The 15,277-nt window shown below is 46.1% G+C and overlaps 1 protein-coding gene across 1 annotated transcript; it reads right to left on the reverse strand.

The window, feature by feature from the left end:
* Positions 1 to 613: 613 nt before the first annotated feature.
* On the reverse strand, positions 614 to 15,277 carry LOC105760670 (uncharacterized). The gene is made up of 20 exons (XM_030266022.4): positions 15,085 to 15,277; positions 14,946 to 15,002; positions 13,387 to 13,424; positions 11,996 to 12,136; positions 10,976 to 11,038; positions 9,688 to 9,808; positions 9,188 to 9,280; positions 8,022 to 8,182; positions 6,871 to 6,956; positions 6,574 to 6,657; positions 5,745 to 5,807; positions 5,556 to 5,633; positions 5,374 to 5,462; positions 4,629 to 4,665; positions 3,261 to 3,409; positions 3,006 to 3,068; positions 2,617 to 2,692; positions 2,157 to 2,241; positions 1,912 to 1,999; positions 614 to 1,387 (listed from the first exon to the last, which is right to left on the reverse strand). Exons 1-20 carry the CDS (start codon positions 15,235 to 15,237, stop codon positions 1,277 to 1,279), a joined length of 1,836 nt encoding a protein of 611 aa, XP_030121882.4. The 5' UTR covers positions 15,238 to 15,277; the 3' UTR covers positions 614 to 1,276.

Genomic DNA, 15,277 nt, shown 5'->3' on the forward strand with positions numbered 1-15,277 from the left:
CAGCCTGATCACAATTCCAGGATGCCTGATAATGTAGGCAACAGGAGATGCCTCTGAGCATTCACCCCAAAAGGAACACAAATGCTTAGGTTTAGTTACTCCTAAGCCTTTCCTTTCACATGGTCCTAATGTTGCTGGCAGGACAAAGGTACTAGGGAATTTACAGTCTGGAGCCTTTCAATAAAACAACATGGTGGCTTACAGCCATGTCATGCTGTATGTAGTAATCCATGTCTATCTTGATTACTCTAGGAAGTAATTTAAAGATAAGAGAAGGCTGGCTTCTTATCTAGAGCAGGCTCTTTTGCTCTTTGTGCAACACCTTTCTTGCATCCAGCTTCAATTTTGCAGTAGCTCAGTAGCATTTCCTACAAATTCCACCTGTTACTAATAGCTGGTTCAGCATCCCTTGAACAGTATTTCAAAGCATTATCCAGTGGTTTCTACCATTTGGACACCTAGATTATAGTAGGCTTAAACATAAGCAACCAGCAGGAGAAAAGAGGGTCTTCAAGGCTTAGCTTGGGAAATGGAGATGTGCAAAAGAAAGCCAGAACATTGCACCAGGGCTTTGGGGTGGAGTCAGGGAGGGTTCATGGTGTGGCTTTTCCTCCCCTTTCATGCCAGGCTGAAGGGAGGCAGGACTCTGGGGCAGTGAGCACACCCAGATGCTGTGCAGCCATTGGGCTGTCCTTGTACTGCTGGCAGCACCTCCTTAGCTACAGGCTTTATGGTTTGCTCCCAGTGCCTGAGTACAGGGCCAAAACAAACACTGCCTAAGTGCAGGTGGGTAAGATCCTCCTCATTCCAGTAGTGCTAGGCAGTGTTTGCTGCCTTTCCCCTTCAGAAACAAGACCTTTGTTCTGTCCTGGAGGAGGAGGAGTTCCATGACAAGGTTAAGGTTGTACCTTGCCATGTACAGTAGTATGAACTGCCTGCATGCTGTCCTGCAGATGCAACTGTATTCCACCCATACACAGAACTCGTACCTGAGAAGAAATTAAAGAAGATTGTTGCAGCTTCCCCCTGTTGGCAAAAACCCAACTAGCTAGCACAGTTAGTCTCCCTAGTATAAACTGGACCATCCACCAAGCAGGGAGCAGAAATTATGTCTGCCTGGCCTCAGTGCCTGATTAGATCAGTGGTTTGTCCCCATTGCTCAGATGGGCCTGCTACTATGCCTTATTCTGATGATCACTGAAAACAAGTTCACTCTAATACTTGGTCAGGTCAGACTAGGAAAAAGCCAGACTTGTTTCCCATCTTGGTTGTTCCATCATGCGAGGATGTCATAATAAATGGATGGTTTTTTGGTCTGGTCACGGAACTGCTCTAGCTTTAGGCCGATCCTCAGAAGAACAGCTTCATCCCACCATTTTGCCATGACCTGGGAGAAGATGAGAGGCAGAAAGAGAAGGATGAATGAAAAAAGTAGCATTATATAGATGCTCTTGAAAGTCTTGGAAACAATCTCCCCCCGCCTCAACATCCTCAAAAGATATTTTCTCCTTTTACCCCAGTAAGTATGGCATCACTGTATTTGGGAAGGCAGCTGTGTGACTTTAGATTTCAAGACATAAATCTTTCCTTTATATGAGACCTGTTTCAAGGGGAAAGGATTTAAAAGAAGTTACAGAAATGAGAAGTAAGAGAGCAAAGGGTAGTGACCAATACTGTGCATTGATGCAAGTAGACAGGGAGACAAAGATGTCTTTCTTTCTCAAAGATACGCAAAGAGACCTCTGGCATTTAGGAGTGAGGCAAATCACCCCCAAATTAAAGCTTTTATTTCCAGTACCTGCTAGTTCCTCAACTCAGCTGTGTGGAACAGCAGAGACCTGATTTTGATGCTTTAGGACAAAGCCAACTGGGGATTTTGTGCCCCAGCATTCACAAAGAACAAATACTCACCTGGAAGCTAATTGGGAGCCCAGCAGTAGAATATCCAATGGGGACCACAAGGCCTGGAATCCCAGTGAAGTTACCAAGCTGCATGAACCTAGGGGGAAAAAAGCTGTCATTGGTATTCCTGGGGACAGCAGGAAATTCATCCTTTTTTGGTAGAGGCAGCTATGATTAATCTCTCCCACCTTACAGTCTGAGGTTCTTTTCCAGCTGTTCCCTTGTTTCTGTAGTGCAAGTAGCACTTTCCTTACCTCATGGACCGGACTGTGAAGGACATATCGCTGCTCCCAGTCAAGAGGTCAGATTCATAAATTCTTGGAGCAGTGCAAGGAACAGCTGTGGAGGAATCACAAAATGACTGAACTTGAAAGGGACTTCAGGAAGTCATCTTGTCTAACCTTCTGGCTCAGGAATGGTCAGCAAACGCAGGGTGCCCATGACCATGTCCAAATAGCTTTTGAATATTCCCAGGGATGAAGATCCCACAGGCTCTCTGGGCAACTTGATGCAGTGCCATGGATATAACAAGTCTAGAAATACACAGCAATCATTTTCTAATCAGGCAGCATTATCCTCTAAGGGTGCAAGGCACAGCAAAGTGCACAAAAGCCATACTCTCAAAACTGAGGAGGGAGAGTTAATGAAGTGACTGCTCTTAAAAGGCACCACACAGCTGTTGAGAACTGGCTCTTTAGCCAAGAGTGCCAATACCTGGTGTAAGGATACAGTTGACAGTGCTGAAGATCTCTTGCAAAAATCTCATGCTCCGAGTTCTCTGTCGATTTGCCTGCAAGCAGAGACAATACTGTCTAATGGGCCCTCTTGGCTCACAAAATTTGTTTGATGTTGGCAGACTCTGCCCATCAGCATCTCTGCCTTTGCAAAAGAAGACACCATTCCTGTAATTTGGAATCAGGGTACAGGACAAGTGGCATGTCCTCTGTGGTGCCCTACCATCCAGCATGCTTTCACAGCAGAGGACAACTAAAGCTGGGTGACACCTTCCTATGGGTGTGGGGAGGTTAAGAGAAGCCCCTATCCCACCTTTAACAGTTTCACTAAGTGCCTCCCTTCAGCCTTCGCCCCAGTATGTTCCTTACCTTAATATAATCCAGAGCTGTGAACTGGGAAGCCAAGGCCAGGCTAGCCCGAGTTTCCAAATTCTGAAATAGAAAAAACTGATCAAGGCTCTGCTTGCAGGAAACTGAACTGTGACAGCCCAGGTCTGCTCTTCTATACCAGTAGCAATCCAACATGTAGTTTGTCATAGAAGAAGCAGGAGCACCTCAGGTTTCTCACTGACATGACATTTGATCCGTATCAGCCAGAACATGCTCCAAGTTGCTGCTACTTACCATTTCATGAAAATGTTTATTGAAGTCAGGTTGCAGGAAGTCCCTCATCTCACTGAGAATGCAGATCACATGTGCCACTCGGGCTTCTTCCATCTCTGGAAGAGAGACTTCAACCACACTGGCTCCCAAACTCTGCAGGTGCTTTACCGCTGTGTATAGGACAGATAAAGCACAGACAGCACCCCTGAGATCTCCAGACTTCACAGAAAGGCTGCAAAATTCCCAACCCCTGCAGAGTCAGAGACCCCATACACCATGGCAGGGCGAGCATCTTCAGTGCACTGCGTGACATGCACAGCTGCAGCTGCTTCCCCTAGGGAAATGCCTTCAACCTAATACATCTCAGTATTCCAACAGGGCAGGGGCTGCAGACAGGTTCCTAACTTGCCTGCTGTATTTCAGGCAAATTCACCTTATCCCTCTAGCCTCCCAGTTAAGCCAAAGAGTAAAAGGACTGACAGTGTTTCCCTGAGCACTTCACATGACCAGTGTTCTATCAGCATGAAGTGATTATTTAGCATCAAGAGATTCCCATTCAAAGCCTCTTCTGAACCATAATGGTAAAGTAACCAGGGAATACTCAAGAGACCAGGTAAACAATACAGAACCTCTAAATCTTGATGCACTTTAACAAGGCTGAACACCAAGACTCTGGGAAAACTAATTTTTTTGCATTCTGAAAAGAATCCTCTTATTTCAGTGACCCCAGATTCTTCATAAATATCCAAGCTTGCCTATGATCTATCTCTCCTAAAAAAAAACTCTATAAATGTAGAAGTGTGTTTGTGGAAATAAGGAGGGTGAAGAAAATCCAGGCAAAGCCTGAACACTCAGCGCCAATGCAACTACTATACCAGGCATTGTAGAGGCTTTCTCCCCTGCCCCCAAGTACACACCAGGGTCAATTTTGCTTAGTCTAAACTCTGACAAAGGCACCCTAAAGGCACCACTTGGTGGATTTCAAGGAAATACCAGTGGACTGGATATATGACAAAGACCCAGCACTGTATTACTACTGAGCATTATGTTGTGAAACAAGGCCTTCCCTTAAAAGTCTTTCACCATTAAAGCTTGCAGAGTAAGTATTACCAAGCACAGATCTGTCATTATACACACAGAGGCTGAGCACACTGGACTGCATTCTTCCATTGTAATCTGACAAGCCCACAACTGCTGAGCTTTTTAACCCTCAGCAGTTAGGGGGGCCTTCCCCAATACAAAGTTACTGCTGTTTATCCAGACAGACTCCTTTAAGCAACTGCCTTTAAGGACTTCAGGCAAGAGCTATTTAATGCACACATAAGAGGAGCACCAAGTGACACCACAACATCAGGCACAATAAGGGACTTACAGACTTTCCCTCTTTACCTTTCTCACAGGCAGACAGGACTTCAGCATCACATGCCTAAAGAATAAGAGGAAAGAACTTTAGTAACTTTAATAACTGCTCTCCTTGTCTTGGTGAGCACACTCACCAGAATGTCAGTCCTCATGGTGCCTTCTTTGTTCCTGTCCCTAACAGCAGTGAAACACAGTCCTACAGGACTTAGGTCACACGCTGCAAGAGAACAGCTGGCAGGTCACATCCCTAATGAAAAGGAAAGGTCATCTTTTCCAGAGCAGAGAATATTCCCGTCTGCACTGTGCCAAAGCCAGTAAGAATCTTTTTTGTACCTTCAGAAAGAAATCCTGAGTACATTTCTGGGGCTGTATTACAATTTTCAAGAAGTACTAGCTTGCAAGTCCCATTTCTACGTTGGAATAATGAAATAACATTCAGCTGCTACAGCACTGTTACCAAGTGGATACACTCCTTTTCCTCATTTGATTTTAAACTAACTGCCTTCTGTAATCAGTTCAGAAGCATCGCATCAAATAGAATCAGCAGTAGTCATTACCTTTCCTCATGCCTCCAACAGACTCTTACTCAAAACTCTGCCTTAGGAAAAAAAAATCTCCATATTGATGTTTTCACATAGGCTGTATTATCTTCCAGCTACAGGACCAAATATGAAAAGCTTTAATGATGACAGGCAAATAACAATGAATGCACTGGGCTCCTTTAAAATCTTATTTTGCAAAGCAGCAGAAAGATAAGAGATAAACCAGGCACCTTAAAAAATGTCCAGTCCACTCCCAGTTTTAAGCCTTTCAGGTCAGGAGCACATATATCAGATAGGGTTGCTTTAGGCTGTTTTAGTCCTGCAGGGAACAAAGAAGAGTTCCTCCTTTTATTCTAGGATGCCTCTAGGAAGGGAGAGCATCTGGGCTGAGGGAGGGAGAGGGCTCACCTACCATATGGATAGAGCAGATCTGGCTCAGCAAGAATACTGTAAACAATGGCTGCATCTGCCACTGATGTACAGATAGGGCCTGTAAAAAAGACCAGTTATAAAAAAGTGACAAGAGGTAAATAGTACCTTCCTCCCCTGTGAGACAGCAGCACACAGCAAGGTCCCTGAAGTGGAGCACAAGTCCTCTTACCTACGCTGACTGTGGAATAGGAGAGTGGCAAGCAGCCATGACAACTGATGCGCCCAAATGTACCTGGAGAACAAGAAATGGGACATAGCTGGGTACCAGCAGTCACTTTTATGTCTGCCGTTTCAGAGCCCAGTCTCTCATCCTTCAGTACCCTGTTCTGCTGACCCCAATCTCTCTCATCACTGAAGCATGTGAATAGCGAAACTGGTTTCCCCTCGTAGAAATTATTTAGTTGAGGGGAAATATGTGCAGGGACATTTTGGAATATTTGTATTTAAATATGCAGAAGCAGCATTTGTGGTGTGGAGGATGGGGAGGCAGGAGCAGGGTTATCAACAGCAGGAGACAGCACCCCATGGGAGGTCACACCCACTTCACTGGTGAGACTTCATGCCTAACACCAGCTCTCTTCTGCAAATACTCATATCACCTTTCTGACCAGTTGCATTTTTTTATCATCATCATCTTCCTCAGATGAATCAAGATTTGTCAAGTTGATCACAAGTGAAGGATGGAAAGAGAGTAATGGCTGAGTATCTGGTCTCAGATGAAAGACAGAAAGGAAAGGGTAGAAAGGAAAAGCAGCATGCATATTTTGTTTCATATTTGAGATTAATAAGTTAGGTTTTTTTAACATGGGTTCAACAGAGAGTAGAGAATATTTCCATGCTGCCAGTCTAACCTTCATGACTCTCAGGGTGTTATATTTCAGTTTCTCTGGTCAAGTTTTACTTCACAGGAATTAATAAGTATCTAACTTGTTTGTGGCATTCTATCTGGAACAGCAAACAAGACAAACACACACCCCTCCATGATTAAAGGGCTCTACCTTTCAGCCCCACCACACCACAGAACGAAGCAGGAATCCTCACAGAGCCTCCTCCGTCTGTGCCAATAGCCACGGGGCAGAGACCTACAAAAAACCCACACATTGGCCTGTGATCAGAGGCACAACATGTTGTCCTGTCCATTCGAACAGCAGCTGTATCCAAGACAGCACACAGAGCTCTCTGTTCAGCTACAAGTTCCCTCCAGCTGCTAAACCAAATCCCCCCATAAAAACTAAATGCCTGAGGTACTCTGGCTCAGGACCTTCCTCCCACCAACTCCATTTAGGACCACCTACCTGCTGCTACAGCTGCTGCTGACCCACTGGAACTCCCACCTGTAAAGTGGTTAGGATTGTAGGGATTCCTAGGGATCTTGTGGTACCTGAAGCAGACAAAAATTGTTTAACCTTTTTTTAGGAGGACTATGTGCATTACAGGGCAGGAAAAGATCCAGAAACACAGCTCAGGGATTCTGATCTCTTGGTAAAGAGACGCCATTTAATTTCAGAAAGTGCCATGTCCCTAGAAAACAGGATGCAAAAAAGACTTCTGCCTCAGAATCCAATCTCCTGTGAGCATAAGCAGCCCATCCAAAAGAGGACCAAAGCATGAGAAAAGATGCTGCTTCAGCTCTTCTATTGGCAATGGCACTGTGCCATGACTGTCTGCCACAGTGCATGATGCAATTCCAAAAGGTGGAGCAGCTGGTGGCCAGCAATCCTTACACACAATCAAGTCAGCTCTGCCCTTTATCCCCAAGCAGCAGCTCCCCACGTCTCCAGGCTGACCACAGCCCCAGCCAGCAGAGCCCTGCCAAGCCACGGGGTATCCAGCTGCCCTCCCACGATGAGGAAATGCTGGAAATGCTGGCACGCTGCTGCAGCCCAGGGGGAGCCCTAGCTCCACCCAGCTGCACATGCACCAAGTGTGGCTCTACATAAGGCTTATCAAAGCCATGAGCACCAATGCTCTGGAGCCGAGTTCTCAGCTTGGCTATAGCTGGAGAATTCACCAAAGTAAAGCAAATCCAGTGAGCCTGTTTTAGCTAGAAGTAAAACCACTATATTCTCCTGAGATGATTGTACCTTCTTCTCAATGTTCTAGGCCTTCAGCCATCACTGAGGCTGAGCATTACATGAGTATTTATTTGTCTTCTGTCACAGCTTTTGTGTACCACTCATACTATAAACATTCACACCTCCAGGCCCCTAAGAGCCTGACAAACGAAGTTCCTTACTCAGCAGACAACACTTGGAGCCTCTCCTTCCTTTGGTTTCAAGAGCCTTCAGGCTTCCACAGCTACTCTAACCCTCAAATCTACAGTACTGGGTTTTCATACCCTCAGGGTTCTGTCATGCTTCCCCTTATTTTTGTACCCTTCCCTGGGAATTCTGGACAGACATAGGTATTTCTAGACTGGGAGAAGAGAGAAGACAGGGATTTTTACCTGTTAGGGTTGCATCCAGTTGTTCCAGTCCCTAGTTCATGCATGTTTGAGACCCCAATAATGATAGCCCCAGCCTCTCGCAGCTTCTTGGCCACAGTAGCATCTTCTGTTTCTGGCTGTGTCCCAAGATACACTGTTCCCACTCGGTGATGGTAAGGCACCTTAGGAAGAAGACACCTAATTATTAATTCTAAAACCCTGGCAAAGGAGCACATGCACACTCCAACATCATAACAGACATTAGGACCCATGGAGGTAAGGAAGGGCTAGGGAGCACCACTCTTCAGCTTGTCCTGTGATGGTCTCTGTCAGAAGGGACACTTAACCCCTCAATATTTGGTCATTCTCCCATGAAGAGGAGTCCTTTTCATACCATGATACAGTAGAGCAGAAATATGTGAATGATCAAAGCTGCCTCCCTGCAGCAATGCAATTGATATGCCCAGAGGCTGAAGATCGATTTGGTCCCACAGCACACAGCTCTGTGCTCCATCTTTCTATGGACAGGGCTACAGCATTTCAGATCTGCATGCTTTGAAGCCTGGCATCAAGATTAGTTGAATGCCAAAACAACAGATGGGCTTATTTTCAGGATGTGCTAAGTACTCTTTACTTCAAGGCAGCAACAGAAGAATCTGTACATAAACAGGACTCCCACCATAGGGGTAGGTCTCTGCAGAGCCTGCAACAGCCTGATGGCACTGCCACAAGTAGTTACTGCTAGCTGTTGTTAGGCCACAGGTAAAAATCTTTGTCAATAGGAATTTTCAAACGAACTTGTGTATTTCTGGCAGTATTTTAAGGTGAGACGGATGCTTTGCCAGTAGAGTGGAGTCAGGGCCTGAGAAATACAGACAGTTATACCCACTGTACAGATGCTTTTATACATTCTCGTTTCATCATAAGAGACTGTTTCCCACACCCACCCTCTATTCCCTGTGGATTAAAGAGATCAGTACAAGATATGGAACACGTCTGCTGTATGCAAAATCTGTCTTCACCCTGCAAAACTTGTTAATCCTACTCACTACAAACCCACATACAACCCCTCATTACAAACATATTCACAGGCTTCTGCTGAGAAGTTGGTCTCAAAACCTTGTCACAGTGAGTTGTCCAGGTTAACCACCTGCAGCAGGAGCTGGCAGCTAGACAAGGAAACTCACCACTTTGAACTCTTCTTTCAGGCACACTGGGATGCCATCCAGACAAGACAGGGTACACTTATTTCTGTAACGAGTAGTGGAGGCCTCAGCCATCTGCACAGAGAAAAAGAAAAAGCATAAAGCATATGCTATATATATATATATTTAGCTGAGCTGAAGGTCATCACCAGTATTGGAATGGATATTAAAAATGGCTTTCTTGGCCAGCCTATCAAAGTTTCCTTCTTCCACCATATGCTGGTGGGAAACTACAACTTGGAACTATCTACACTAATGGATGCCACATAAGCACAGAAGTCCTATTATAAACAGTCATCCAGCAGGAAACAGATTGCTTTAATGCTACTTCTCTTTGCAGGAAGGAAAGCAAACTTGTTGTAGTCCTCTAAACACAGAGGAAGGAAAAATTTACGTATTTTTCTGTGCATATTGGCCCTTCTAATGGATGCTACTGCCCTTGGGGTGGCAGAAGCCCCTTTCCTACCAGAGGCAGACATTACCAGCATTATTTGCTCCTGGTCCCATTGCACTATGGCTCTGAGCGGCGGTGTGGATTTGTCACAATCCTCCAACATGGCAATGATGTTCTTGGCTACCTGGGATGGCGTCAGCTTCCCACTCCTACAAGACAGGAGAAGTTGGGAGTTTGTTACAAGACCTCCCCTCACACATCCACTCACAGGGTTTGTCTCCCATGCAGCAAGATGGCAGCTGTCACAGCTCTAAGCAAGAATTAGGTAAGAATCTCTGTGTGGTGATGATCTGAACACTGTTGACACCATCAAGACAGGAGATTCCTTTCCTTTAGGGATAATTTGCCTACACAGAATGCTCCTTAGAGGAGGGGCAAAAACTAGGAGCATTTAACCTAAATGTTCCTGAACCACTAGACAGATAAACAGGGACAAACAGCTGACAGCTTGAGGGTTCTCAAACTCCTGAAAGCTTGGAAACTATGAAACTCCCAGTATAATGAGCTAAGACCAAGAGGTCAGACCCCTTTATATAGGCCTCCCATTACAGACAAGGGGCTGCCAGCAGTACTATCATAACCCACCTTTAACAAACCGTCCTTCCCCCCGGCAAAGACTGTGCTACACCACAAACACACCATCCCTGGCTGACACAAAAGCCTCACAGCCAAGATGCACCTGTAACAGCAGACTGCAGTGTCAGCCCTTTGCTCCAATGCCACAGCCTGGGCAGAGGTGGCCCTTGAGGAACAAGTTCTAGGAGTGCAAGAATATTTTTCCAAGGGCTTCACTTCTGGCACATGCCCCAGAGGCAACTAGCATTACCAGGCAGCCAACAGCTCACAGAACCCCAGAGTCAGGGGGGGTGTTTTCAGCTCTTTCCAAGCTGGACATGTTTACTGGGTGAAAGCAGGTGTCATGCTCAGAGAAGCACAGGGAGCTGGAGAACCAAGGGATTCATCAGAGACCCACAGTATGCACAACTGGCATAATCCAGATCAACCCTCATCTACTTCTCACTCATGTTTGAGTAAACAAGATATGTAGAAATCTCTCTCAAACAAGACTGACAGAGAGTAAGCCAAAGAAAATGGCATTTACATAATCTCGCAGGGCTTATAAAGCTGTGCCAGCTCTCCCAGTTGACTTTCTTTTGTTATTCTACTAAAAGGAAAGAACAGCAGGAAGTGATGATAAACAACGGCACCCCAAGGACAATGCTAACAAAGAGATTCCTGAGAGCCTGTGGAACAGTGGCAGCCCACAGCAGAGGAACATGCGGGACAGGTTGTTTCCAGACCATAATTTCACCTACTGGTAGCATTCCAGATAGTCTTTGATCCCTTTGAAGCTAAAACCGTTCCTAGCAGAATCAGACCTGCAAAAGAAAGGATTAAAAGGTGTAACTGTGAGCCACCAAAGCCAGGTTTGTTCAGACCTGTAGACTTCAGCATCACTGTCCAATGCAGATTTGGGTACCATTCACAGTAAACCATGTGAATTGCTAACCCCTGCATTGCACCTCACACTCTGTCAGACTCCTTGCACACAAGCCAGGCAACAAGCACACTATGGATGCCACAGAAATAATGGACCAATTTTGCCAGAATGTTCTAGTTTCTTCATATTCCTACTGAAATACAGCAGTCATTATCATTAAACTGTTCAAAATGTATTCCAGATTTACACTTCCTACTCACTGCTACAACATTATAGCCTAGCTGGAATATACTTTTGAACCTACTCCCAGACCTCTGTCAAAAATTCAATCCTGAGACAGCCAGCAGCACATCTGGGTGTGTAGTGCAGGAGTGGGCAAAGGCACCATGCAGCACACACAAGCAAACTGCTTCAACACCAAATCATGGCTCTAGCACATAAGCAGTAGGCCACTTCTCATCACTAGCAAAGCTAATTTCTTGTGCATTATTTTCTTTAGAACCTGTGTTCCTTCTCTCCTCCAAGCAAGCCTGGTGTTCTCTTTGAGATTCCCTGGAGGCTAGAAACAGCACTCCTGTAAAGTCACTTAGAGAAATCTATTTACTGACTACCAAACACTAAGTGTACCTGCTGTAATAGTTCAACCAGAGCCCTGGTAAGGGCAGAATTTGGTCTCTCCCCAATAGGCAGACTTTTCTCTTTCACATTGCTTGTAATTACTGGTGATTTGTAAGTTACAAAAGGCAAGATGACTGACAGCACTATTTGTTTTGTGAAGTGGCTGGGCATGGAAACAAGAATTTAATCTAAATTGCTGACAATGACAGCTTCCCACTAAAGTACCACTGCCAGCATGTGTATTCTTCCATTTCTGTCTTACACATCACGTACTGACCTTGCATCTGTCAGCTCCTTGATAACATCTGAAGGGCTTTTAGCCTCAGACTTGTCTTCTGCAACCCCCGCAGCAACCTCCGGGACAAACGTGGGATCTTCATGAATGTCAAGGGAACGCATAAGCGAGAAGTTGTTCATTCTGAATAAGAGAGAATCACTGCTGGAGTTTTCAACCTCGACTATGACTAATTTTTCAGACTGTTCAGAAGGAACCTTACCCAAGAACATTTTGTCTTAGCAGTCTGCTTTCACAGCAGGAAGTTGCAACAGCTACAAGCTAATCTCTCTCGCATATTTCCTAAAGGCAGCATCAAATCTATTCTGCCTGTTTAACAAAGCCTCCTACCTCTTGATATAAGGCTCTTGACATAAAGCTCTGTAAACTCAAGCTGGGAAAGAAACGGTGGAAGTTTTTGATTCAGTTGAATTAGACCTCTCATACACAGACCAAACAAGACAGGAATGGAAAGGAAAATAAAAGGAGAATGTAGTGTAAGCCATACATTCAACCACTAATCCTGTTAAAACAAGCACCTCTTCAGACTTTTCCATTACCTTCTTCAACATAGTTTGTTTGCAATCAAATACAACAGGGATTGCAGCATAAATCCATAGCTTGGACCACATAAAGCAAGGAGATCAAAACCCTGTCACAGATATCCAGGAATGATCTGCAGTATAATAGCAGTGACACTTGCCTGGATTTGATTTGCTCAAAAAGCCCACATCCCAAGTCAAATTCAGGGGTGAAACAGTTGTCAGTGTCCTGGGATCTGCACAGATGACCCTTTAAATGATGGGCAAACTATACGAACAAAGCATGAAAAGGTTCCTGAACCTCTTACCGAAGTGTCTCCTAATGGAATGTGTTATTGAAATCAGTTTCTGAACAAAAACACATATGAAAGAAAGAAGAAAAGCTGACCTAAAATAGAGAACATCATTAAAAAGAACTCACCATAACCTCTGAACTTTATGTCTGGCCTCACTTTCTCACTACTACTATTCTTTTAACCCTATCAGTGATAAGAACAGCATATTTGCACATCCACCGGCCTTCAAAAAAAGACTGTCCTTTAACAAAAGAGCAAAGAGAAAGAGACATGAAGGCAAACAAAAGGCAAAAAGAAAAGCTGATGAATACAGTTTCTATGCACCTGCATGAGTGTGAAAAAAGCTAATTTCTTCCCATAGAGACCCACTCAAATGACAGTAGTTAAAAAAATAATCTAGCAAACATCTATGAAGTAATCTTATTCTCCAATCAATTATGCAGCTCTTCTCTTTAAAAAATAAAATTTCAGATAACCTACAAGCAGTGTGCAATGCAAGTACCTTAAACCTAAAAAAATAAGAAACTCAGAGTGGGAGAAAAGTCCCCACGCTTACCTCATTAAGAATGGCAATAAGCAGATCTGCCCAAAAGCCTAGGAAAAAAGGAAGCAAAAATGTTGGTTTGCAGCAACTTTGACCTGAACACCTTCTTTCATTAGACAAGGAATGCTAAATATGCTCATGATTGCCGCAGGCTCAGAGTACACTAGAGAACATACAATGCTATGCAATAGAGAAACAGCGCAAACATTTGTATTTTACACCACAAAAATGGCCTGAAATGCTTTCCCTTCACCTCTCATATTTATATAATTATAAAACGAGTTTTCTTCTGATTCCTCTGCCTTTGTCTTTCCCTGATTCACACAGAAAGCCTGCATCTGCAGCTGCAACACTGTTAAGAAGCATCTATACAGCTCCCATCTGTTATTTTCATCATGTTCCACAGATTATGCAAACATTGGATAAGGTAGGAGCTTATTATTTTATTTACTATTAGGACCTTGCCTATCTCTCAACCAGCTCCCACAGTAACATGAGTCAACTTGGAAAAGTGTGAGAAATTTAGAGACTCAATGGTAGCAGACAGCAGAAAACAGTCTTTCAATACCCTGGCTCCCAGAGTAGCAGCATCACCAGTCCCAAAGAGACCAGCCTTGTTCTGGCCTGTCTTAATATCTTAACAATGGGCTTCAGATACACGTTGTGAGATGTACAAATACAGTACAAGTCTGAGGCAAGGCTCACACTGCCAGTTCCACAAAGCAGCACGTCACCTCACACACTGCATAAGAATTACAGACCTTTTTGAAAACACATGGTTCCTAATCTACATCTAACCTAGCACAGCACAATCCAGTAGGAAATTGAACATCTCAAATTCCCCTTCAAGTGAGGTATTGGGAAAGGAAAGAAGCCCTCCGCCATGCACCAGAAGCAGCCACAAAACGAAAGACAGCAAAGTACTCTGCTTATTACATCTCGACAGAAAGCCACTCCTAAGGTATTCTCACAAATAAACACAGCCCATCAAGCATTTCACGCCAGGCCCAGACGGACACCAAGCTTTGTAACAGGTGCCACGGCTGAAAAGAAACTTTTGTGCCTACTTCGCTCAAAAGGAAAGGCCGAGCAACAGCAGCAGACATAGACCCAGCTGCTGCCAGCAGAAGCAGGTGCGCGGTGGGCAGTGCCCAGGGGATGCAGACTTTTGTCCCCCCTGCACCCCGACACCGAGCGGCCCAGTGCCACAGCGGGATCAGCCCGCAGGCTCCCGAACATCCAGAGCCCGGCCGAGGGGAGCGCCGGCTGCCCTCAGCACCCTGCAGGGACCCCCTCACAGGGCTGAGGGACCCGAGTCCTCCGGCGGCCAAGGAGCGCGGCTGGCAGCTCTGTTTGGAGTTTGATATCAGCTTTGGGCTCTCCACACCCGAAGACACACAGGACCCTCTCAGCCAGAGGCCGGTGCTCTCAGTGCCCACGGCACCTGTAGGGCCCGGTGAACCCGAGAGCGCAGAGAGCCGCAACCACCCCGCCGAGCCCCGCTCCTCCCGGACCCCCCGCCCGGTTCTCCCCGCGCAGCCCCGGGTTTCACTGCCCCGGCCCGCACTCACCGTGTTAGCCACATGGACGAAGAGGCGCAGCCCGGCGCCGCACAGCCTCGGAGCCCACTGCGGAGAGAAGGCGAGAAGCGAGGTGAGCGCCGGCCCCGCCGCCCCGCGCCCGCCGCCCCCCGCCCGGCCCGGCGCTCACGGTGTCCCGGGGCGGGCCCGGCGGCCCGGCCTGCCGCGGCCCCCGGCGGTGCAGCACGGCCGCCGCGCTGCCCGTGTGCCGCCGCCCGCAGCACAGGTAGGCGGCGGCGGCGGCGGCCAGCAGCGACAGCAACAGCAGCAGCAGCGACGCCATCGCGGCGCTCCCTCCCAGCGAGCCCTCCCGCTGCCGGGGC

Source organism: Taeniopygia guttata, chromosome 1 (assembly GCF_048771995.1).
Source record: "Taeniopygia guttata chromosome 1, bTaeGut7.mat, whole genome shotgun sequence".
Classification (NCBI taxonomy): Eukaryota; Metazoa; Chordata; class Aves; order Passeriformes; family Estrildidae; genus Taeniopygia; species Taeniopygia guttata.

What these genes read in the sequence shown, in the direction of transcription:
- LOC105760670 (XM_030266022.4), bottom strand. Translation starts at nt 15,237, where the DNA reads ATGGCGTCGCTGCTGCTGCTGTTGCTGTCGCTGCTGGCCGCCGCCGCC. An exon ending in TTATTGCCATTCTTAATGAG is followed by an intron (nt 12,137 to 13,386) that starts GTAAGCGTGGGG and finishes TCTCTTATTCAG; the next exon opens with AATGAACAACTTCTCGCTTA. An exon ending in TGGACTGGACATTTTTTAAG is followed by an intron (nt 4,666 to 5,373) that starts GTGCCTGGTTTA and finishes CTTATTCTTTAG; the next exon opens with GCATGTGATGCTGAAGTCCT.